The following is a 25,406-nucleotide window of genomic DNA, read 5'->3' as shown; positions in this document are numbered from 1 at the left end:
CTTACAAAGAGCGGTTTGTTTCAGCATAGGTTGATACATATATGCACTTTGGGAACAATTCAAATCAAATGTATAGTCACTTTATTCATTTATTATTTAAATTTTGTTCATTATTATACTATTTCAATTCTTTTCAGTATTAAAGCACAATGCATTTTTTTTATTACAGGGCAGAGTCTGCATATGCGAGGCTGAAGTTATATTTGGGAAATACCATGTCATTCCTACAGACATCTTTTAAAAAAATACATAAAATGTTGAGAATTCAGTTCGGGGATATTAAGAAGTCATTCGAGAGATCTCTCAACATTTCACACCATCAACATTTACATGATGATATTTTCAGTCAAATAAGGTGTCGGATTTCATTAAAGACAATGAAATTAATTTCTAGTCAGCTAAAATGTATTGAGGAAGTATCTCACCAGCTAGTCGACAGATGCAACTGTTCTATTAAAATTGTATACGGATTATCAAACGAATATGATCTTGCACATTACCGTTACTTTTCCATTCCAATTCAGCTTCAGAGTATCAACGCTTATTGGAGGAGATTGTCGATGCACGTACATCGGTTTAATGACGAGAGAGCACAACCTAACAGGACATCCCACGTTGTTGAGATATTAGATGGGATGAATCCACATATGCGAGAGCATATGATAGACAAGTTTTTCGATATGATAAATCCATCTCAAAGTACAGTTCGAGCCCCTTCATACAACACAGAACATAGAGGTCGATCTACGGATATAGATGAGCAAAGTGGACGTCGCATACCTTCTTTTGTAGATGCATCCACTTCAGGATATAGGGTCTCTCAACCGACTGCAACATCTCAAGGGAGAGGAAGACGTGGAAAGAGGTCGAAAGTTCGCAATACTCAAACAACCCATGATCACTCTCCAGTTCCACCCATCCATGATACTTATATTGAGAAATTATCTGTGCCTCTGCAGCGTTATATTTCTCACACTGTTGATGTTCAACCTGATGGTTATTGTGAATTCAGGACAATAGCTGCACTAATTGGGTATGGCGAAGAAGATTGGTTTCAAGTAAGATTCGAGCTTATAGAAAAGATTTAACAAAATAAGGATCTATATGATCAACTTTAACAGGATCCAAATTTGGTAACCAATCTATTATTCTCATTAAATTGATTCGATCCGTGGGCACCAGAAATGTATTAGATGGACTCTATGCATTTGGGAATTGTCATCGCATCAAGGTACAATCTTGTACCACATACATTTGGTGAGAGTGTTGGGAATTGTTTTACTCACTTGTCATTAAGAACTCCTCTAGTTCCAAACCATGAGCGTCGAGAAATAGCTATTGCTCATGTTAGCAATCACTTCGTACAAATTTTCTTACATCCTCATTACCCTGTACCACCCATTCTAACGTGGTGATGGTAACATTCATCGTATGAAGCTAAAGGATGGGTCACTTGTTATAAGACACGTGTTCATTTGTGGTATGAAGTAATAGGTACACCACCACCAAACGCGTCGGAAGCAGAATTTGGAGGCAATATTGATTAAACTTTCTAGTTTTATATATTTTTATATTTTTTTAATTACATGTACTCTTCATTTGAAAAAAAATATTTATTCCTAAATTATGAATATATGCACTATTAATTGTTAGTATTTTTGTTAATTTTAAATATATAATTTTTCTTTTGATCCATATTTTTAAACTTTTAAAATTTTTACAAATAATAACTCTTAAAATTTATAACTAAAAATAAACAAAGATTATAAACATATAAAAAATTATTCAAAAAAAATAAAACTGATAAGAAATTAATAAAAAAATTGATTAACAAAAAAATAAAATCAATAAAAAAACAAAACTTAAAAAATGATAAATTGAAAAAAAATACAAGTATTATGAAAAAATAAATAAATAAAATTAATTAAAAATAAAGTTAAATAAAATTTATATAAAATTTTAAAATAATAAACAAAATTAATTAAAAAAATAAAACTAAATTAAATTTATATAAAATTGTAAAAATAAAGTATTGATTAAAAAATAATAAATAAAATTGATTAAAAAATAAACTAAATAAATTTGAAAAAATATCGTATTGATAAAAAATAATAAATTGAATTAATTAAAAATAAAAAATTAAATAAATTAAATATATATAAATATGAGAGCTATTTTTAAACAAAATTAATTAAAAAAATAAAATTAAATGAAAATAAATAAAATAAAAAGAGGAGGGTAAAGGAGTTATTTGAAATGGAGAGAGAGGAGGGGGGAATGCTGATGTACAAAATAGGGTAAACGTTTAAGCATCTACAATGGGAGTTCTTGATGTGGCTCCTCGTTGATTACAATAAAGTTTCTCTGTTCATTGTTTTTTTAATTTTATTAAATATTTTTATTTCTGATTTTTAAAATAAAAATATTAGAAAAACTAGGAGTTTATTGTTAATGTTTTAAATTATTACTATTATTTGAGATTAATAATGTGAATTTAAATTTTATTAAAATTTAATTATATAATTGTTGAGAATTTCTTTTTATAATAGAAAGATGTATAAGGTTTTTTACTTTTAACATGATGCAAATATAATAACAAAGAAATTTATGGAGAAGTTCAACAACCATGGATACTCTAATGGAATAGGAATATTAAGAGCATCCATAATTTTAAAATCTCTTCATGAGCTTCTTTATTACATCTGCATCATGTCAAAAAAAAAAAAAATCTTACACATCTTTTGACTATAAAAAATCTCTCAATAATTCTTTTATTGATCTCACACTTTTCATTATATATTTTTTTTTACTTTTTATTCTACATTATATATAAATAAATTTTAATAAAATTTAAATTTACAAATTATTAATCTGAAATAACATTAATAATTAAAAACATCAATAATAAACTCCTAGTTTTTTTAATATTTTAATATTTTTATTTTTTACTTTTAATGAAAGAAATTATTGCTTTATTGTAACAGTAAAATTATTATTTTATGATTAAAAAATTTCCGAAACCAATCTTTTGTAAAAAAAATAGAGTTTTACATCATAATTATTTATATTTTATAGAAAAGAAGCTTCTATTGGTACTTAAAAACTTGGAAAGATGACGTTTGTCATTTCGGAAATGGAGATTGAGAAAAGTTCATTATTTTAAGAAAACAAGCGATCAATCAAGCTCGCCATCAAAGTGAACCAAAGAATCGTCAAGAAAATACTTTGATAAACAAACCAGAAACAATTATATGGAACAAGTGTAAAAGCCAGCAAGTATATATCCTTTAACAAGAGAGAAACGGCAACAAAGACCAAAGCTTGTACTTTCAGGACTACATTTTAAAGAACTTAAGAACAAAGAACGAAAAACTCCATGCTTCGGAAATTCAACTTGCTCAAATTACTCTTGGTCTTCTTCCTGAATAATAAAGATTGACAAACAACACTTCAGTGCATAAATATACAAAAATAAATTAACAATGAAACTGAGTAAAGAATAGAAAGAAGAGAATCACCTGTCCATCCTCATAGTCTACCTCTGATTTAGATTTATCAGAAGTTTCTCCACTGTATCCCTCAGACTAAGGAAAGAATCGAAATGGTAAAAGTTAGCAAATGAGAGGAAAACGCAACTAAACTGCAAATGAGGCTTTCATGAGAAGCATTGTGATGTGGAGATAACTAAATTTTGATGTGAATTGATAGAAACCTGTTTTTCATTATAAGCGACAATTTGTTTCTGGTATTCTTCCTTTCTCTTGGCAGCCATCTCTACATATGGAGCCTTTTCCTGTTATTTGGAGAAGGCACACCGATGATTGAATTACACAAATTCAAATACAGAAACAACAATTTAGAATCTGAAACAATTCTTTGGATAAGATAAAACTCACAGATTCAGACATTGACCTCCACTTATCACCGCAAGCTGTGCTTACCTGGTCAAGGAAAACAAATCATGAACAATAGAAGATAAAAGAAGACGAATAAGGTGGATGAGAAAGATAATCACGCACAGCAGCGACTTTCTTGTTGTCAGGGTTCTGCTGCTGGAACTCCTTCCTAAACTCTCCCCTTCAGATTCAATCGTGGAAATATAAGCCAAAGGGAAAAAAGGGAATAAGAGATGTTATTTAGGGGAAAGCGATGATTGATGCTTACAGAAAGACGAAGAAGGCGCTGGGAGGCCTCTTGGGCTTGTTGGGGTCCTTCAGGGCCTTCCCTCGCTTCGCCTTCTTTCCACCGTCAACATCAGAGCCCTTTCTCTTACGAGGAACCCTAGAAAAGACCGCACCCACAATTTCACCGTCCGCCAACCAAACCTCAGCCAGATCGACCGCAAATAGATCCCAAAGGCGAAAGCGAAACCAAGAAGGAAGAAAGGCAGAGAAGGCTTACCTCGTGTCGTCCCTGCTCGACGCCGCGCTCACGGCTTTGCCTTGCCTCATGGCGAAACGGAGATCGGCCGGTAGGTAGCGTAGGGTTAAGGGTTGAGGAAGAAAAGGGAGAAAACGAGGAATTTGGCGGATTGGGGAAGCTTATAAAGGCCGAGGCGACGAAAAGGGAAGCGCTGATTTGGGCGGGAATTTGGCAGGATATTTGGGGTTCGACACGTCATCGATCCGACGGCAACCGCGCTATTGGCCAGTAGAAGGTTCAGATGAATCTGAAGCCTAATTGGACTTGGATCCGGTGCGAAAAGTATTCGAATCCGTACCAAAAAATTAAAACATTGTTGATCAATTATCTAATTAATTATTCTGTATTAAAAATATACATCTATATTTATATAATATTATTTAATAAATAAATAACGTGAGAGTCAATTTATATAATAAAAAATGATAATTTACTAAAAGACGTAGTTGATATATTGTATTTATTAAAATATATAGGATAATTTAATTTATACCAAAAGGCGTAGAAAAAAAATCAATTCTCAATTTACTCCACTGATGTCAATCTCTTATTTTCAATTAGGATAAGTATTCGGTTAATTCAGTTAATACGGTTAATTTGATATTAATTTTGTATAAATTATTTTTATTATTATTTTAAACAAATTTAGTTAATTCAGTGTTAACTAAAATAATTGATTCGGTTAATTCAGTTTTAGTAAAACTTTAATTTGATTCGATTAGCCAATACTAAATCGATTTTCGGTTAATTCGATTAATTTATGGACTGAATTAACCGAATGCTCACCCCTATTTTCAATCACCATTTTTTAAGCATCTAAGCCACAAATTGAATTGAAAATTAATTTGTGGTTCAAATGCATGCCCTCTCAATGTCTCTCTCCCTCCATCCCTCTGTCTGGTTTTATAAACACGAAAGAAATATGAACCTCCTTCGCTTACTATTCCTTCTCGTGTTGGTTGGAGGGATTGCAAAAGATCAGTTAGGGTTTAGTGATCCGTAAGAGTTTCAAGAGGAGTCCAAAGGATAACAGCAGTTAAAAACTACTACAAATAATCTCGGGTTTACCGACGGGAGTATCCGTCAGTAAATCATTATCCTGACGGATTGCCGACGGGAAACCATCAGTTGCGAGAACATACGTCGGAGCCTTATTTTCTGACGGAATTATAATTCCGTCGGTAGATCACCGACGGAATTATAATTCCGTCAGGGAAATTTGCCGGAAATACTGTGCACCCAACGCCAGCTTCTCCGACGGAAATAGATCATCCGTCGAGAATAAGGTTCATTACGGGTTGTCCGTATCGAAACTTATTGACGGAAATTGGATTTCCATCGGTAATCACCGACGGAAATTTGATTTCCGTCGGTGATTATTGACGGGATAAGAACTTTCGTCGGCAATCATCAACGGAAATATAATTTCCGTCGGTAAGTTTCGATACACATTTCCGACGGAATTTGTTTTCTGAAGGTATTCCATCACAAAATCAAAAAAAAAAACTTGCAGCAACCAATTGTATTAGGAATCAACCGTGTTTACAAATTACATATCCATATAAAACCATCACAATTGATGGTATTTCATACATATAAGCAGCATATTATACAATCTATACATACAATCATATTTTACACATACTAACAATTTATACATAGTTAATTTACAAATCCTAACAATCCATACCGACAAAACATCCATATATGAATCTAAACATTTCCATATATATGTCTAAACATATAGAAACAAACACAATATAAACAAAACATCCATATATGAATCTAAACATTTCCATGTTCAAATATATAAATTCATACCATGATAACAAATACGATAAAAATAACTAATAGTGTAAAATCCTGGAGAAAATAAATACAATAGATTATAATCAGATTGATGTATAATTCAAAATATTGGATATATGTATAATAATTTTACATGTAAAAAATAAATACCTAGATAGGATGATGATGATGATGATGATCGTGCTGAATATGTACACATTGACGCCTGAAACATATACTAATATAATATTTAGAAATAAGCATATTAGAATAAAACAATTAAATATATTTTACATGTAACTTGTATGATAATTAAAAATTTAAATTGTAGTTGAACAAACCTCAAAACATACTAATCACCATAGTTTGATGGGTTTTGAGTCTCTAGTGACTCAAAATCATGTAATCTCTGGGTTTTGGCGAAATTTGCCAACATCTCTTGCATACGGGCCAAGAGAGCATCATTATCCGTCCTCCTCTTCTCCTCAGCAGGCCTTCACTGGTCCATAGAAGCCATCCTCTCATCCATTGACTTCAGTTGAGTGCGCAGTTCTTTATTTTCGCATCTTAAAGACTGCATCTCACTAGAAGAAGAGGAACTAGCACGACCTCTAGGAGTCCTCAAACGATCAAATGCCACTTTGGCCTGAGAGCCAAGGCCGTAGGGGGTGGAGTTATTGTCCTTCCACCGACAATATCATAATATATCTCATTTAGCACGTCGGTGGATAGAGACTGTGGCTCCTCCCCCTTTGATGATGGCTGAGAGGCCTGAGCCACTCTTTCTGTCATTTGCTCCTATGTGAAAAATTATAATATTGATCAATATATAATTTGATAATAATTATTAAAGTTAATCAAAATAGAAATGAACAAATATAATAAAGTTAATAATCTTACGTGTAAGACCTGAGATCGAGAATCGACAAATGACCCATCTTTCTTCTTGTGGGTCTTCAGAAAGACCTCCATGCATGTGGGTTGTCGAGCAAGATCATACTCCTACATACACAAATAATTTGGTACATATTATACATACTAGTGTGATAATAAAATCAAAATTTTTTAGAAAGTATAACTTTAAATTAAATTATCAAATCCATAGCATGCTCAACAATAGATTTTGATCCTGACGTATGTCGAGCGATTCCGGTGCTTGAGCCACCTGATTCTATATTTCTATTAGATCAAGCCTTTTCAACATTTTCTCGCCATCTTTCTGCAACCCAGGTGGTCGTCCATGCAGTCCATGTCGTCTCCGAAACATACGCCGACCTAGTGCCCTTTTTCCTTATATAATACGTGAGGTCTCTGTAAAGTTTAACACAATAACTATTCCATGTAGCTTTGAATTGTTCTTATTGGCCATCTTCCCATGTGTATCTTTTCTGCAATTATAAGTTGAGATTTTAGTATATGAAAGGATAAATATATTATTGAATACTAAATATATTAATTTTACTTACTACGAATTCATTGTAATAAAATGTCTTCATCTCCTGGTCTACATGTCTCCATGTAGTACCAGAAGTACATACTTGCTCTTTAAACTTTGCAGTGATATAAGAGGCTACCCGGTGGCCATCAGGAACAAATCTGTAAGGAAAAAAAATAGGTATGAAAATTATTGAATAAATAAATGAACTTGTATTACTAATAACAAAAAATACATACGTATCTCCGATAACTCTAATAACCTTGTAGCCATGGGGTGCTACTGTCTGCTGCTCAGCCATAATAATATATCTACAAAATAACATAGCATGCATGTACTAGTAATAATATATCTACTCTACATAATATATCTACTCTACATAATATATCTACTCTAATAACATATCTACATAATAATATATATATATATATATATATATATATATATATATATATATATATATATATATATCTACAAACATGCATAACATTAACATTAGCATCACAATACAAAATTATATAGAAATTAACAGTTTTGACATCACATTAGCATATGTTTAATCAACATTAACAGTTTCAAAGTATTCATTGCTAGACTTTGTTAGTACAAATTCATCTTCACTGTTGGACATCTCTCCATCATCTATCTCCTTATAAGTGACATTAACATCTACAAGTAATTGAGATGTTGATTCAAGTTGTGTATCAATTGAATGTCTCTCCACTTCGTCATTCTGAAATGCATCAGGAATTTGAGCAGTGATGGTATTTGGCATTTCTATAATTGATCGAGGCTTCATTCGACAAACAGATAGCCATTCACTAGGTCTTCTTCTCTTTGTAGGGTATTCAAGATAGAAAACCTAGGTCGCTTGTACCCCGAACATGAAAGGTTCAAACTTGTTAAACCTTTTGTTTGCATTAACCTCAACTAAGTTATACTTTGGATGTATTCTGGTACCTATTCTTGGGGTAGGATCATACCATGAACATTTAAATAGCACACACCTTTTTATAGGTAATGAAGGATATTCAATTTCTATGATTTCCTAAAGTCTACCATAGTAATCAAACTGAGTGTTATTGTTGTCCATAGATCCTTTGACGCAAACATCAGAATTATAGATTAATCTCTGTGAATCTCGTTGGGCCACGTGGAATTTAAGACCATTAACATAGTAACCAGAGTAGACATTTGTTTTACGGAGGGATCCTGATATAAGATTCATTATCCTATCATCTGTCACATTTGATATTCTACAGTCTTTAACCTATACAATTAGTAGATATTAGAACACTACTTAATACACATGAACATAAATATTAGATAAAATCTCCGACTTACATATATTTCAAACCATAATGCAAATTCAACCTCTAACTTTTCAGCTACGTCATCTACATCCATTAATGGATTTTGTAGATATAGTTGTTGTTCATACAAGCTGAAAAAGAAGGTAATTTTAAGGTAATTAAGATATCAAGCAACAAATTAAATAGGGGATAATTTTTTAATTAGAGAAGTCAACTTACTTTATGTATAGTTTGACCTCATCACAATTTAAGAGTATGTATGTTCTTGCAGCATGATATTCTTCTGGAGTTAAGAATCTAGAAACAGATGCACCCATTGGCTTGCCAGGAAACTTAAAAATAAAAAGCATCGAATGGTCTATTGCTTGAGCATCATCATAATTTCTAGGACACTTGCGATGTCTGGTTTTCACATTATCAGCAAAATAATAGGAGCAGAAAGAAGATGCTTCTTCAACCAGATAAGCATTGTTGGGGTTGCAAGGTTGCAAATATAGTCCCACATTGAAAACACATGGGAAAGATCATGGGTTTATAAAGAGAAAGATATCTCCATTGGTATGAGGCTTTTTGGGGAGAGCCCAAGAGCAAAGCCATGAGGGCCTAGGCCCAAAGTGGACAATATCATGTCATTGTGGAGATATCTAAATTTTTTTCTATCCTACAATTGGTATCAGAGCTCGGACTGCCAGAAGGTTTAACCGCCGACTGTGCACAAGAACTATGGTCTGATTGAGCCATGTGAGTACAATATTGACCTCGAACAAAAAAAGTTGGGGCTCCTATATTCGGATGAAGAGGACCAGAACCAGGCAAGAAGTCCTAGTAGGTCGGGTGGACCGAGGGACAAGAAGACCTGGTGGGTCGAGGATCGAACATGGGAAGCCTGTGGTCCTTTGTTTGAGGGGGGATTGTTGGGGTTGCAAGGTTACAAACATAGTCCCACATTGAAAACACATGGGAAAGATCATGGGTTTATAAAGAGAAAGATATCTCTATTGGTATGAGGCCTTTTGGGGAGATCCCAAGAGCAAAACTATGAGGGCCTAGGCCCAAAGTGGACAATATCATGTCATTATGGAGATATCTAAATTCTTTTCGATCCTACAAGCATTACATATTGACTCCTTAACTCTTGCTTTGTTATGAACATTATTTTTTAATTTTCTCAAAAATTGTTCGAATGGATACCATCTATATTGCATAAGACCTGCTATTTGTGTCTCATATGGCAAATGTACTAGCAGATGTTCTATTGAATCAAAAAAACTAGGTGGAAATATGCACTCTAACTTACATAATATGAGAGGAATGTCTATTTCTAGCCGAAGCATATCATCCATCGTAATACACCTCGCTGTCAAATCTCTAAAAAATAGACTTAATTCTGTGAGCGCTTGTCAAATATTATGAGGAAGTAAATCATGGAAAGCTACTGGAATAATTCTTTGCGTGAAAACATGATAGTCATGACTCTTCATCCCAAACATCTTTAACCTATTCATATCCACGCATCGAGCCATATTTGAGGCATACCCATCTGGGAATTTTACTTCCTTCAACCAACTACATAAAGCCTGCTTCTCATCTTTGTCCAATGTATAACAAGCCTTTGGAAATCTATTGGTTGTTTCATTTTGATGCAACTCTAATTTGTTTACTAGTTCTTTTAATTCTTCATGAGATTTTGCAGTGTCCTTAGTTCTTCCAGGCACATTCATCACAGTGTTGAAGATATTATCGAAGAAATTTTTCTCAACATGCATGACATCTAAATTATGTTGAATGAGTCGATACTTCCAATAGGGGAGTTCCTAAAAAATACTCCTTTTTTCACCCACAGTTGCACATCCTAACAATGTATTTATTTATCTCATCGGAACTAGATTAAGATACTGGTAGAAATCCATAACTATCTATTTGTTCAATGATTTCTTCACCTGAAGTATGGAATTTTGGAGGTTTTCTGACTACAATATTTTTCAGGATTTTTTTTATTTCGCCTAAAAAGGTGATCAACAGGTAAAATTTTTTGATGATTATCAAACCAAGATACTTTCCGACTACAAGGTAAGGAAAATGCATCAGAATCTATCATGTAGTGTGGATAAGCTAATTTACCCACCGTGCTCCATCTTGACAACATTGAATATGCTGAAAAATCATTGATCGTCCATAATAATGCAGTATACAATCTGAAATTAGTTTTACTTGCAACATCATAAGTCACCGACCCTACATTCCATAAATCTTTTAATTATACAATTAGTGGTTGCAAGAAAATATCTATCTTCTTTTTGGGATTGGTTGGACCAGGAATAAGCACAGTAAGGAACATAAATTCATCTTTCATGCACATCCATGGTGGTAAATTGTGCGGTGTTAATATAACTGGCCAGGATGAATATTGTTGTCCTGACTGACCAAATGGTTGAAATCCATCTGCGAAAAGTTTCAATCTCACATTACGTGGTTACATTGCAAACGAGAAAAATACAGTATCAAGATGTTTCCATGCAGAGGAATCACAAGGATGACACATAATTCCTCCTTCATGCTTATGTTCATATGCCATGTCATGTGACAAGCTGTAGTGACAGATGCATACAAGCGTTAAAGTCTAACAGTTAAAGGAAAGTAATACATCACTTTTCAAGCAATATTTTTCTTCTTCTTCCCTAGTATGCGAGTATGATGCTTATAACGAGGGTGAGTACAGATTTTGCATTCATTCAGTTCGCTATCTTCATTCCAAAATATCATGCAGTTATTTACACAACAATTAATTTTTTCTACAGGCAAACCTAAACCTCTAACTAATTTCTTTGTATTGTAAAAATTATCTGTCATTATGTTGTCTGCAGGAAGCAACTCTGACATCAATTGACATATATCATCATAACATCTTTCAGAAAAAAGATGTTCTGCTTTCATATTCAATAACCTTGCAATAGCTGATAATTGCGAGTGACCTGAGGGAATGCCTTCTCAACATTTCACTAGCCTTCTCTTTCACTAGCCTTTAACATTTCATATAGTTGCTGATATTCAGGTGTAGGTCTTTCGTTTATATTGGAATAATCAATTACGACATTAATTGCATCGTGAACCATTGATTGCATTCCAATATCATAAGTTGATGAGTCAGACGTAGTAAAAAGTTGTGCCAGATGATGAACCAACAGAAGGCCCAATTGTTTCATACAAATAAGGTTCTCCGTGACAGTACCAATTGTAGTAATTTGGCATAAAATTATTTCTACATATATGTATTTTTACAGTATCTTCATCACGAAAAGCTCTATTTTGATATTTTTTATGATTGCACGGACACTTTAATTCGTCACCATTCATACATTCTGGATGACTACTTTTAGCAAAGTTGACAAACTCTTCAACTTCAGCAATAAAATCATCTCTAATAAATCCATTTTCTAATCGATTGTACATCCAAGCTTTGTTCATAGACATTATCCCTTAATGAGAATATAATTTAAAATATTATTAAACAAGCATCCCTTCAACAAACAATCTAAAGAATGCCGATAACTAAGTAAGTTAATCAATTAACATGTTTAATACTCACATTATTAAAATCAAGATGTTTACTATCTAAAACATAAATTTACACAAGTATAACATTTACCATAAACCATAACAATCACCATAAAGCATATATGCATTATTAACCTACAAATCTATTTCAACATGTCAACTATTTAATATAACAAATATATAAATGCATTGTTTAAGAAAAAAATACCTGAAGAGAGTGGGCTAATAGGAAAAAAGTAGCACATGCAGTTACCTACAAAATATAAATTAAAAATTAGCTAAAATTAAACAGAAACAATCATAATTAAAAATAGCCAAAATAAAAAATATAGCACACGGCTGGCGGCCGGCACAACTGTTGGCAATAGGACAGAGTGCCAGCTGCGTTCTAGTAGCCAACACAGCTGCTAGGCGCGTGCTGGCGGCCGAAGACGGCGCCAACCGCGTGCTGGCGGCCGGACACTGCGCTAGCCGTGTGTTGGGAGTCGGAGATGGCGTCAGCCGTGTGCTGGCTGCCAGAGATGCTGCTAGCCGCATGCTGGCAGCCAGAGACGCCGCTAGCCGCGTGCTGGCAGCCGGAGACGACGCTAGTCACGTGCTGGCAGCCAGAGACGCCACCAGCCGCGTGCTGGAGGCCGGAGACCCCACCAGCCGCGTGTTGGAGACCGAAAATGCCTCCAACCGCGTGTTGGAGTTAGGAGACGCCGCCAACTGCGTGCTGGCAGCCAGAGACGCCTCCAACTGTGTGCTAGCCATTGGAGACGCCTCCAGCCACCTGCAGGCGGCCGGAGACGCCTCCAGCCGCCTGCTGGCGGTCGGAGACGCCTCCAGCCGCCTGCTGGCGGTCGGAGATGCCACGAGTCGCGTGTTGGCGGCCAAGACACCGCCAGTCGCGTGTTGGCAGCCGGAGATGCCGCTAGTCGCATGCTGGCGGGCGGAGATGCCCCCAGCCACGTGCTGGCGGGCGGATATGCTAGGAGCCCCGTGCAGGCAGATGAAAACCCATGGAAGAAGCTTACCTGGAGAAAACGGAGTGAAACGCAACCTATCGCCGCCATCGCCGGAGATCCACGCATGTGCGAGAGAAGGAAAGGGGATCGTGTTGCCCTAATAATTTTGAGTTTACCGATGGAAATCAAATTCTGTCAGTAATTACCGATAGAAATCTTGATTCCGTCGATAATTACCGACGGAATTTGATTTTCCGTTGGTAATTACCGACGAACTTTGATTTCCGTCGGTAAACCCTAGGATTTACCGACGGAACCCTACTTCCGTCGGTAAATCCTATTTGTTTCAACGGAATTATTTTCCGTCGGTATATTCTATCGGTAAAGCAGAAAATTTTTGTAGTGAACGTCAGCGTTGAAGGACAAACTTCTAGCAAGAGTGAAATTAGTAGAAGAATACAGTTAAAGATTTGGCAATGTATGTATAGATTTATTACTGTAAAATAGGGTAGTGATATAAAAAAAATTACAGTTTGGTTGTAATGGGTGATGACAAAAATCGTGCTTATGGTTTCATTGGATGTTTGGGGAATAAATATTCCACAACACCTACAATATGATCTACTCCAATACTTAATTGATTTGTGAGGTGCTCTATTATGATGGTAGGTTTCAGCTAGACCTTGCTCATGTATGTTAGGTTAATATGGTAGGTATCAGGACGTTGGGCCTGTCGGCTTGATATGCGATCATATCAGTCCCACTTTCTGCCTTGATCAAAAATTTTGTTTGATACCATATCTACCTTCTCTCTCGCTCAACCCTTCACAGTGATTGGGAGTTTGTATAAATCCAATTACCCTTGGTCCATCAATGTGTTTATACCAAAAGCCACTTATCATCCCAAAATTATTTGATTACACCCATTTAACATGTTGTTAGTTTCTGTGGTTGTAAGGAATTAAATTGTGCTAACCATTTTTTATTTAGGCTTCTCATTCTCTTAGTGGTTGCCCTAGTTTACGAGAATTTTCTACTTCAATGCGGGCCTGATATCATACCATATCAGGCCCACGATGGGCCTGATATCATACCATATCAGTCCCACAATGGGCCTGATATCATACCATATCAGGCCCACGATGGGCCTGATATCATACTATATCAGACCCATCATGGACTTGATATGGAATCACATAAGGTCTAATGTTATGTTTGGTTAAAACTTGCTTTTACATCATATAGAGTTTTTCCTTGCTCAACCCTTCCTAGTGGTTGGAATTATGCAAAATTACAAAAACCTTAGGCCCATATCAGTCGGATTATGTCACAAACCACTAATAAATTATGAAAATATAATAGGTACATCATATACTTGGTCTTTGATAAATTTGTATGTACAACAACACTTGATTATGTAGTTACAAATTAACTAAATTAGTTTATAATTTATTTATCAAGGACGATCATATAACTGAAGAAATTCTTTCTGAGATATGGAATACGCTTAATACAAATTCTAGCATTGGACATGGAGCTCATGTAGGAGAATTATCCAGAACAAATATTCCATCATCTTCGGAGTATAGTGGTGTGCCTAACACAAATAGAAATAGAAACAATAATTTCACATTTGATCTAAATGAAGAAGCAAGTATTCAAGAAGATGAGATTTTGAATCCTTGTACAACACTTGGTGATTACTTTGAGCCTACTTGGAGTGAGGAGGAAGGGTATTATACCCGAATTGGAGAGGAATTACAATGTAATACAGATGTACAAGAATTCTTAGTTAATGATATGCGGATTGAACAATATGAAATTTTTCCAGGGCAGTACAGCGACTTAGAGGAGGAGTTACCAATAACTGATGATCTATATATTCTAAATTCTCGATTGCTCCAAAGGTCAATTAAAGAGGCAACATATGAGCATGAATTTTGTGTTGAACAGATTTTTATCATGACGTTTCTCCATATCAACCTTGTACTCTTTGAACTTATCAAAGCACTCAGACTTGCGGCCCATCAAGTAAATGCACCTATATCTCGAATAATCGCCTATAAAAGAGACAAAATATTTGAAACCACCTCTTGCCTGGATAGTCATAGGCCCACACAAATCAGAATGAACCAATTCCAACACTTCTTTGGCTCTATACCCCTTTGCTTTAAAAGACCTCTTGGTCATTTTTCCTTCCAAGGAAGACTCGCAGGTCGGAAAGTTTTCCACTACCAATGAACCCAAAGGTCCATCGGCTATTAACCTTTGAATCCTACTCAAGTTAATATGACCCAACCTTAGATGCCAAAGATATGTTTGGTTCATTTTCGAAGGTTGCTTTATCTTATTAGAATTAGAAGATGTGTTATTAATTTTCATTTATTTCATCGTGGGAGTTATTGGATTAAGAGTATACAAATTGCCAACCAACGCACCAAAACAGATAACTACCATATTTTTCTTGACAACCACTTTGTCACCAAAAGAAATAGAATATCCATCCATAAATAATTTAGAAACTGAAATCAAGTTCTTTCTAAAACATGGTACGTAAAGATAATTTTTCAAAATCAAAGTTTTATTCCTATCAAAAGATAAAGAAACATCTCCCACTACAACAGCCGCCACTCTCGTAGCATTACCCATGTAAACGGTGATCTCCCCTTCATGTAGTCGTTTGGTTTCCTGGAACCCCTGCAATGAATTACAGACATGATCAGTGGCTCCCGTATCTACACACCAGGTACCGGTAGATAACATCGCTAAACATGTTTCAACAACTAATGAATAAGATATACCTTTATTGTTCTCTTTTCTGCGAGGTCAGTCCACCTTCCAATGTCCAAACTATTTGCATGTGAAGCACTTTCCCTTCGACTTCTTCACACCTACCTGCAGCCCAGTCCCTAGAGGTTGAATCACTTTCTTTGCTGAACCAACTTGTTTCTTCTTCTTCTTTCTGCCTTTCATCTTAGAGGCAAAAATGTTTTCAGCAATCTGAACTTGAGAACTTTGACGAAATATCCCTTCTGCCGCTTGGAATTCTGTCAGAAGTTTCGCCAACGAATAAACCCTTTTGTTCATGTTGTAGTTTAGACGGAACTACTCAAAACTCTTGGGTAGCATTTGGAGAATGATATTGACCTGGGTTTCCCCATCGATTTCAGCTCCAAGGACTTCCATCTCATTCAAATGAGCCATCATCTTGAGGATATGATCCCTCACGGGTGCCCCCTCAATTATGGTGGTCGTCATTTAGTTTCTTATGGCCTCCTGCCTGGCAACCTGATTCTGGTGTCCGAAGAGTTCCTTGAGATTGAGCATCATGTCATAGGCAGTGGGTAGGGTCTGATGCTGATGTTGCACCACATTTGACATAGAAGTCAAAATGTAACACCGTGTCATCTCATCTGCCTTGACCCATTTCCTATGTCTCTCTATCTCCTCTTCACTAGAATCCTTATCAGGCATGCTAGGACAGACCTCAAGAAGAATGAACTTGTATTCTTCAGCAGTTAAGACAATGTCCAAGTTTCATTTCCAATCAATATAATTTGAACCAATAAGTTTATTTTCTTTTAAAATAACAACAAGAGGATTGAAAACCATTTTGAAATCATGAGAACCACAAAATAAAATATTTAGTCAAAACTTTAGAATTTAAAATAATATTGATTCCTCAAATAATATAATTTAAATTCACCAACACCTCAAAACACCGTGAATTTCGTATGTCACGATAGTGTGGACGTATACTAATTCAAATATTTATAAGAGGAGGTTTTACCCATTAATTTTATTATCTTGTCAACCTAACTTTATGATAAATAAAATTAATAGTTGATTCATCTTCGGCCACACAAATAATAACAGTGACTCTGATGGGGAGGATACTATTAAATGCACCTAAGTATATACTATTACTTGATACTTAGTTCATTAATTAGGATTATGCCCATTCAGATGGAGAAGATCACACATACCTAAATAATTTCCTATAATCATCCATAGAGGAAGTTTGATCTAGTGATCCACAAACAAACTCATCCGATATGGAGGAAGGCACTTAAAGCCAATGCGCAAGTTTGAATGCATCACTTACAAACCAGTAATGGAGACCGTGGACTTTATTTAAATAATCCCTCTCCTACTTAGTTATTTAAATTGAGGAATTTTAACATACACACACATCACAACACATAAAACAACATCACAACACATAAAACAACATATAAAGGAAATAAATATGAAAATAAATTTCCAACTATTATGGCCTCATCCAACGTTGTCCTCTAATATGCCGCCAATGGATCAAGCCGTCGCGTCTATCTCGCTTCCTTCTCCGCCGTGCCTCCGGTCCTCAAAATAGCACCACGCATGGCAAGGATATAAGCTGCAACAAAAAGAAATAAAATTTACATTTATCGATCCTATATTCCATAAAGGAATTTACATGTAATCTAGATCGAACAGAATGTAAAAAATAATAATAATACAGCAACCGACCGTATTTAACTATTACAATCATGGACACACAAACAGCCTCGACATGCCCGAGGGTTCAAATCATACACAAACACACAAAGCCATAATAGTTAGATCCAGGATGCTTGTAACCACAGAATTAATCTATCTAGCACATCCTACTATTATCCAGCCTAAACTTATGTATGAACAGTGCATAATTTAATCGAAAACTAATCACACAGAACCAGAAAACTTGCTCTGATACCACTTGAAGGCGCTAGAATTCTGTTCTGTTTAAATTTCCCTGTACAAAAATTCTACAAGTGCAGAACTATTCCTACCAACCCGCATGTTCGATCAGACATGTGTTTGATCAATGAAGCAAGTTTTTGATGGATCAAAGCACACCTTGATCGAAGTACAAGATCGTTGGCCTCTTGTGTTGGTATTCAAAATAAATACAAAGAAAACTTAAACTAATTACGCAACGGAATTAAAGAACTAGTTGTACCTTTTCTTTGTAGATAAAGACCTCTTGATCTTCTGCCGTATTCCTCTCCTCTTCTTGGACGTCATGTGAGCGATGATCTACCAAGACAACACCACCCGCCTTCTCTTCTCGGTTTCCAAACCGCTGGCTACAAAAGGAGGCTCTAGGATGGGGCACCTTCTAATCTTTTTCCTTCTCTTCTCTTCTTCCTCTTCTTCAAGCCGTCGCCTACCAAGGGAGAAGGGGCACCAGCCCTTAGTAATAGGTGAAGGGGCGCTAACCCTTAGCAATAGGTGAAGGGGGGGGGGGGGGGGAGATGAGGGCCGCCAGCCACAAGGGGAAGGATGTGTGCCGCCGACCCTAGGAGGAGAGAAGAGAATTGTGGGAAAAATTAGGTTTTAGGGGGCACCACCTACTCCTTTTATAACCTTTGCCGTCGGTTACAAAGAAAGAAAAATAACAGAATTCTGTTTAGAAAAAATCTCCCTTTCTATAACCAAGTTAAACCAAACCAAGTTATGGATGGGTGGATGCGAAGTTTTATATAGAGGCTACAACAGGGACCTAGAGGAGGAATTGGTTTAGGCCTCTTAATGGGCTTGGGCTTCCTGTGTTCGGTCTGAACACCCAACTCAAGTCCATCAATAATAACCCATACCACTAAAGGTTATTATTGAACTACCACACCAATCCCATATTACAATATGGGCTCCTTCTTATCATGAGTGTGTTAATCTCCCCGTGTTTAAGATATCGTAGGTCTGTTAATTAATTGAGTTACTGACAATCTAATTAATTAACATCTGATTCCAAGAGTAGTACCACTCAACTTTATTATCATGTCGGACTAAGTCCACCTGTAGGATTTAAATGATAATCCTCATGAGCTCCTCAAGGGGGCATCATCAGCTTAAATAATTAGGATACAGATTCCTTCTATAATCAACAACACACCATATAAATAATACTATCTTCCAACTCATCGGGTGTATTGATTTAATGAATAAATTTCACCCATTGATAAGTTAAAGAAATAAATACTAAGTATACATGCTTGTTATTATATAGGGATTAAGAGGATGCACATCCATAATAACAGAGGTTGCGTTCTTTTATGTAGTTAGTATAAATCGAACAACCTCACATGGTCCTGCTCAATACACACATAGTGTACTAGTGTAATTTTATAGTCAAGACAGACTAATATCAAATTACACTACAACCATTCCAATGGTTTGTCCCAATCCATCTTGGTTGTGAGCTACTATTTATAATTTTTAAGGAACTGATAACATGATCTTCTGTGTGACACCACACACCATGTTATCTACAATATAAATTAAATGGATAACTGCATCGATATATATATAAATATAAAATGCAAACATTTGACCAAAGTGATTTTCATTTCAAAATAGATGTTCATACAAAAGCTAGGCTTATAGTATACATCCTAACATAAACATATGAGATATAACCCAGTTGACACTCAAAAAAATAAAGTAAAAGTCATCTGCTTCAATCAACCATATACATGGAGAGTAGTTGGCCGGGGGATATAGAGTTCATTGTTACGAAATATATAAAGGAACACCAATGTGGTACCATTAGGGAAAGTACTGATCATCAAGCATGCTCTTCCTCCTTTGTAGCATCTTTTGTTGAAGAGCAATTTCTTGCTAATGAATAGTACAAGCCAAGTATGATTATATTAGATATAAAAGCTAGGTTTGGAGTGACCATATCATATAGAAAAGTATACATAGCTCGAAAGAAAGCGATGAAGAAAGTCGTTGGAGATCATGACCAAGCATATAGAGATCTTCCACTATATCGTGAGTTAAGAGTTAGAGATCCTGAAACTTATGTGGCACTACACAAGAATGGGGATAATCAGTTTCAACGCTGTTTTTGGGATTTTGGAGCTTGTAGAAGAGTATTCAGGTCTTATCTATGCAAATTGATCGGAATTGATGCCACACATCTAAGAGGAAAATATCCGGGTGTGTTGTTGATGGCTACAACAATTGATGCTAATGACAATGTCCTCCCAGTAGCCTTTGGAATCGCTGAAGTTGTGGGTCTGCATGGGAGTGGTTTTTGGATCATACGAAGAGATTCTTTGCTGTTGATCCAGAGTCAATGAACATAGTATCAGATAGACATCACGACATTATATTAGCAGTTAGGAAAGTCTACCCTACCGGCCATCATGCTTTTTGTTACCACCACATGTCTTGCAATATGGTAACAGATACTGAAAGTAGGTCAGGTTTAGGCTTGTTTTGGGTAGCAACTCGAGCAAACACAACACTCCAATATAATCTCATAATACAGTGCATGCTTGAAAAACATCCATATGCTCATAAGTGGCTTCAGAACATTGCTCCTAAAAGATGGGCTAATGCAGACTTTAATGGAAGAAGGTACACAATGCTAACCACCAATTATGTAGAGAGTTTAAATGCTTTGCTCAAAGAGACACGTGAACTTCCTATAAACAGGTTAATTGATAATACCAGAAGAAAGGTAGCTTAATAGTTCTTTAACCGTAGGGAGGAAGTCTCGAAATGGTATATTGCTTTGACACCTCATGCTACCAAAGAAATGTATTCAAGGAGGGAGAAAGTTAGATGATATAAAGTCCACCCCTACTCTTAATCTGAAATGGAAGTAGAGACATGGGGTGCTTCATTCATTGTTGAGTTGGAGAGAAAATATTGTAACTGCGGGGAGTTTCAAATTTTAGGATTGCCTTGCTCACATGCAATTGCCGTCATCATTCACCGAAACATGGATACGCTCCCATATTATGAGCATTAATTTCATTCACAGAATTGGAATTGGACATATATGGATCATATTTACCCCTGTCGAAGCAAGGAATTTTATCCTAGGGGAGTAAACAACATTATAGTTCTATATCCCAGTAGCCTTGTGCAGCCGGGTAGGTGAAAGAAGGCACGGATCGAGTCGAAACATAATGGGAAGGTAAAAATCAAATGCAGCCAGTGCAAACAACTAGGCCATAATCGGAGGACTTGTAGAGCCGCTAGCCCCTGGGTCTTGACTTACTTGTAAATTGGAGGGGTTGATCCATATATTTTGACATTTTATATGTAGTACATCCATAGAATTGTAAGAAAAATAGTTGTGCAAAGTGATGTTACTGCTATATCTTTGTATGTTGTATTTATTTTATAATACAGTGTTATCTATTGGTATGAGAAGTGTAAACCAATCCCAGTAAGGCAAAACTAATACTTCACACCATATCTCAATTTTGTAAAATAAAAATGCGCTAGCAGTTGTGAATATTCAGAAATATAATAGGTTTAGTCCATCTCTGCATTTCAATTCAACAGGTAGGGGTTGTTAATTTCAAAGTCATGTAAATTTGTTTTAAACTATAAATAAGTTAAAACTTAGACAAAATGATTATTGTTATGCTTGAAAAATAAAATTGGACACCGGTTGTCGTTCATTGAAAAAAAATAGGTGCACTGTTCTGTGCCAAATGGCACGAAGTAAGAAATTCTTATCCAAGGTGTATAACTAAGTCTTGACACCATATATACCATCTCCCCTTTCAAACCTTCTTAGGGAACCTGATTTCAAGTAAATCCAAGTAGTGTAGAGCCATCAGTGGATTTTGGTCAAAACCCACTGATGGACCTAGACACCTCTGATTGGATCGATTCAAAGTCTAGTTAGATTCTGGTATTGCAAGGACTCCAACGGTGCTATCCATTATTCATGTGCAGCTCTCTAGGGTGGTAGCACGTTTTGAAAAAATTTCAACCTCATATTGGGCCTCATATGGTACCATATCAGGCCCAACGTGGACCTGATATAAAACCATATTATAGGTTTTGAAAAATTTGATACTATCTCTCCCTTTTATAACCTAAAAACATGCTACCATGGGCTTTAAGTCAACAGTGTGGGGAGTGAAATATAAGGTGCACCGTTATAAGGTTGTTGTTCGATTGTTGTTCATTGAATACAAATAAGGTGCACCGTTCCGTGTCAAATGGCACAGAGCAAGAACTTCTTATCCAAGGTGTATAACTAAGTCTTGACACCATATATACTATCTCCCCTCTCAAACCTTCGTAGAGAACGTGGTTTTAAGTAAATCAGACCTAGACACCTCTGATTGGACCCATTTAAAGTTTGGTTAGATTCTGATATTGCAAGGACTCTAACGGTGCTATCCATTACTGATGTACATCTCTCTAGGGGTGATAGCACGTTCTGAAAAAATTTCAACCTCATATTGGCCATGATATGGTCTCATATCAGGACTACGTTGGGCTTGATATGATACCATATCAGGCCCAATATGGGCCTGATATAAAACTATATCAGGCCCAACGTGGGTCTGATAGGTTTCAAAAAATTTGATACCATCTCTCCCTTCTATAACCTAAAAACGTGCTACTATGTGCTTTAAGTCAACAACGTAGGGAGTGAAATATAGCTAATAGTATTGTAACATAGCTTTATTCTGTGCCTAATTTTTGACTTAAAAAAAGGAGTAATATATAGAAAAAAATAAATCGATATAATATGAGCTAAAAAATTATAATTTTGAATAACTACAAAAAATTCAGATAAAATAAGAATATATATATATATATATATATATATATAAACTAATATTAAAGCTTCTCCTCTCTCGATTGTTGTTCATTGAATATAGATAAGGTGCACCGTTCCGTGCCAAATGGCACGAAGCAAGAACTTCTTATCCAAAGTGTATAACTAAGTATTGATACCATATATACCATCTCTCCTCTCAAACCTTCATAGGGAACCTTATTTCAAGTAAATCCAAGTAGCGTAGGGTTATTAGTGGATTTTGGTCAAAACCCACTGATGGACCTAGACACCTCTGATTGGACTCATTCAAAGTCTGGTTAGATTCTGGTATTGCAAGGACTCCAACGGTGCTATCCATTATTGATGTACAACTCTCTAGGGGTGGTAGCACGTTCTGAAAAAATTTCAGCCTTATATTGGGCCTGATATGGTACCATATCAGGCCCAACGTGGGCCTGATATAAATCCATAGCTCCTATATTCAGTTGGAACATAATTTAAATTTACAGCATGGGAATTTGATTCACCATAATTTTAATTTATACAAACAGTATATCATTGCAATAATAGTCTATTACACATTTTTAATTACAAATATTCAATTTCTACATTTTAAAGTTTTTGTCAGACATTATTGTCCAAGACTAAATCTATAAGCTCTCATTTCAACTTGTATAAAGTCCGTTGATCTCTGAAACATTAAACTCTCTGCATAGCGCATCATAAAAAAAGCACAATCTAACCTACAAGAAAAATAATATAATTGTGAGAGTCTATTGTGAGGTAAAGAAGATGGAACATACAAAAATACATACGATTTACTTTGTGTGAGGCCATTAACTTGAATCATTTTAAAGTCTCTCCTGGAGAAAGGTGCTAATCCTTTATGCAATATGTGATAGTATGACCAGTTTAACTCCTTAAAAAACAATACCTACATATAAAAGACAATAGTAATTAATACATAACTAACACCAATTGGAATATATATATATATATATATATATATATATATATATACAATTTAATAAAAAATAGCAGTGTAATTTCCTATGACGCTGAGAGAGTTATAATGAATTATATGACCTTCCTCTAGGTCTATGACCATTAGATGTCAATGATCATCTTCATTATTTAGAGGGTAGAAAATATATCTAATGAGCTTGTCTTCATCAATTTTTGCACTTTGTTTTAATTCATCCACATGCATCATTCCAAACAGTTCCTATGTAAACAAGATATCTAATGAGTCGACTGCATCCAATCTATATAAAAAACAATCTGCCATGAGATAAAAGACATACTCGAAATATAACCCCACAAAATATGGATGGGTAGTATGGTGAGTTAGAGTTTTTGGCTTCATTAGCAAGAATAGTCCAATAAGCATTTATGCAATCCCCATTGATGTATTGAGTCCAATCAAATATTGTCATAAGAGATTGCATATCTAAAGAGAAAGTATCGTTCGACCATATTGTAAGCACAGTCACCCTACATACAAAGATATAGATAATGGTATTTATTAAGTTAGCACTAATAAATATTATTAAACTCCAATAATAATCATTCGTTAACATGATTATGCGATTACACTACCAACTAACTTACTTTAATTGACTGAGCTTCAATAATGCATCGACTATTACACCATCTTTAGTCTTCTTAAAAAATATCTTTGCTTGCTGAAATAATTAAAATACTAATATGTCATTAAGGATTATAAAATAATGATTTACCTACTGTTGATCCTACCTTCAATATTTTGGTCTTCACCTTCTTAAGTTCATCACATTTTATTTCCATATGTGATGAACTTGTCTCTTCGGTCTTTAATGGTGCAGGAGCATCTAGTTCTACAGCCTGTACAATCTGTTTGCCTTTTTTTTTTACAATCTAATTTTAGACTTCTCTGAGTTCTCTTTCTTTTGGGGCCTAATACAAAATTAGTTGGTAGTCTAGGCAGATTAGGGTCTATGCCTTCTTTATCCATGGTAGGGGATGCTCGTGCCTCTGTTGAGACCTTGCTTTGTATGACTTTTTGGAGCTCTTTAATTTTATTTTCAGCATCGGCTATGATTTTGTCTTTTACAATTAAAATTATGTTATCCACGACAACATTGCTAGTGTCAGCCTTGTTGCCACTCCTATCCCGTTCCTCATGCAGTTCACTTATTTGTAGATCTTTTTCTTTAAGCATAGACTCCATCTCAGCAATTATAATATCCTTTGCTCCTAAGAGACTATCCTTTTCATTTATGACCGTTGCCAGGTTCTTATTAGCATCCTCCAAACTTTTAGTAGCTTTATGTAATTGTTGCTTTAAACTTTCAATTTTTTATCCCTTTTTCTTGCACTAACTACAATCTACCGTATCT

General features: G+C 35.4%; 1 protein-coding gene across 1 annotated transcript; it reads right to left on the bottom strand.

Moving 5' to 3' along the window:
* Positions 1 to 3,197: 3,197 nt before the first annotated feature.
* LOC122005943 (HMG1/2-like protein) lies at positions 3,198 to 4,513 on the bottom strand. The gene is made up of 7 exons (XM_042561196.1): positions 4,402 to 4,513; positions 4,165 to 4,281; positions 4,020 to 4,077; positions 3,897 to 3,941; positions 3,713 to 3,793; positions 3,519 to 3,584; positions 3,198 to 3,421 (listed from the first exon to the last, which is right to left on the bottom strand). Exons 1-7 carry the CDS (start codon positions 4,449 to 4,451, stop codon positions 3,404 to 3,406), a joined length of 435 nt encoding a protein of 144 aa, XP_042417130.1. The 5' UTR covers positions 4,452 to 4,513; the 3' UTR covers positions 3,198 to 3,403.
* Between the last annotated feature and the right edge of the window lie 20,893 nt (positions 4,514 to 25,406).

The sequence above is a fragment of the Zingiber officinale genome, chromosome 7B (genome assembly GCF_018446385.1).
Source record: "Zingiber officinale cultivar Zhangliang chromosome 7B, Zo_v1.1, whole genome shotgun sequence".
NCBI lineage: Eukaryota > Viridiplantae > Streptophyta > Magnoliopsida > Zingiberales > Zingiberaceae > Zingiber > Zingiber officinale.
The sequence above is the reverse complement of the archived record's forward strand: the minus strand, read 5'-3'. Positions and strand labels throughout refer to the sequence as shown.

What these genes read in the sequence shown, in the direction of transcription:
- LOC122005943 (XM_042561196.1), bottom strand. Translation starts at nt 4,451, where the DNA reads ATGAGGCAAGGCAAAGCCGTGAGCGCGGCGTCGAGCAGGGACGACACG. An exon ending in AGCGCCTTCTTCGTCTTTCT is followed by an intron (nt 4,078 to 4,164) that starts GTAAGCATCAAT and finishes TTGAATCTGAAG; the next exon opens with GGGAGAGTTTAGGAAGGAGT. An exon ending in ACAACAAGAAAGTCGCTGCT is followed by an intron (nt 3,942 to 4,019) that starts GTGCGTGATTAT and finishes TTCCTTGACCAG; the next exon opens with GTAAGCACAGCTTGCGGTGA.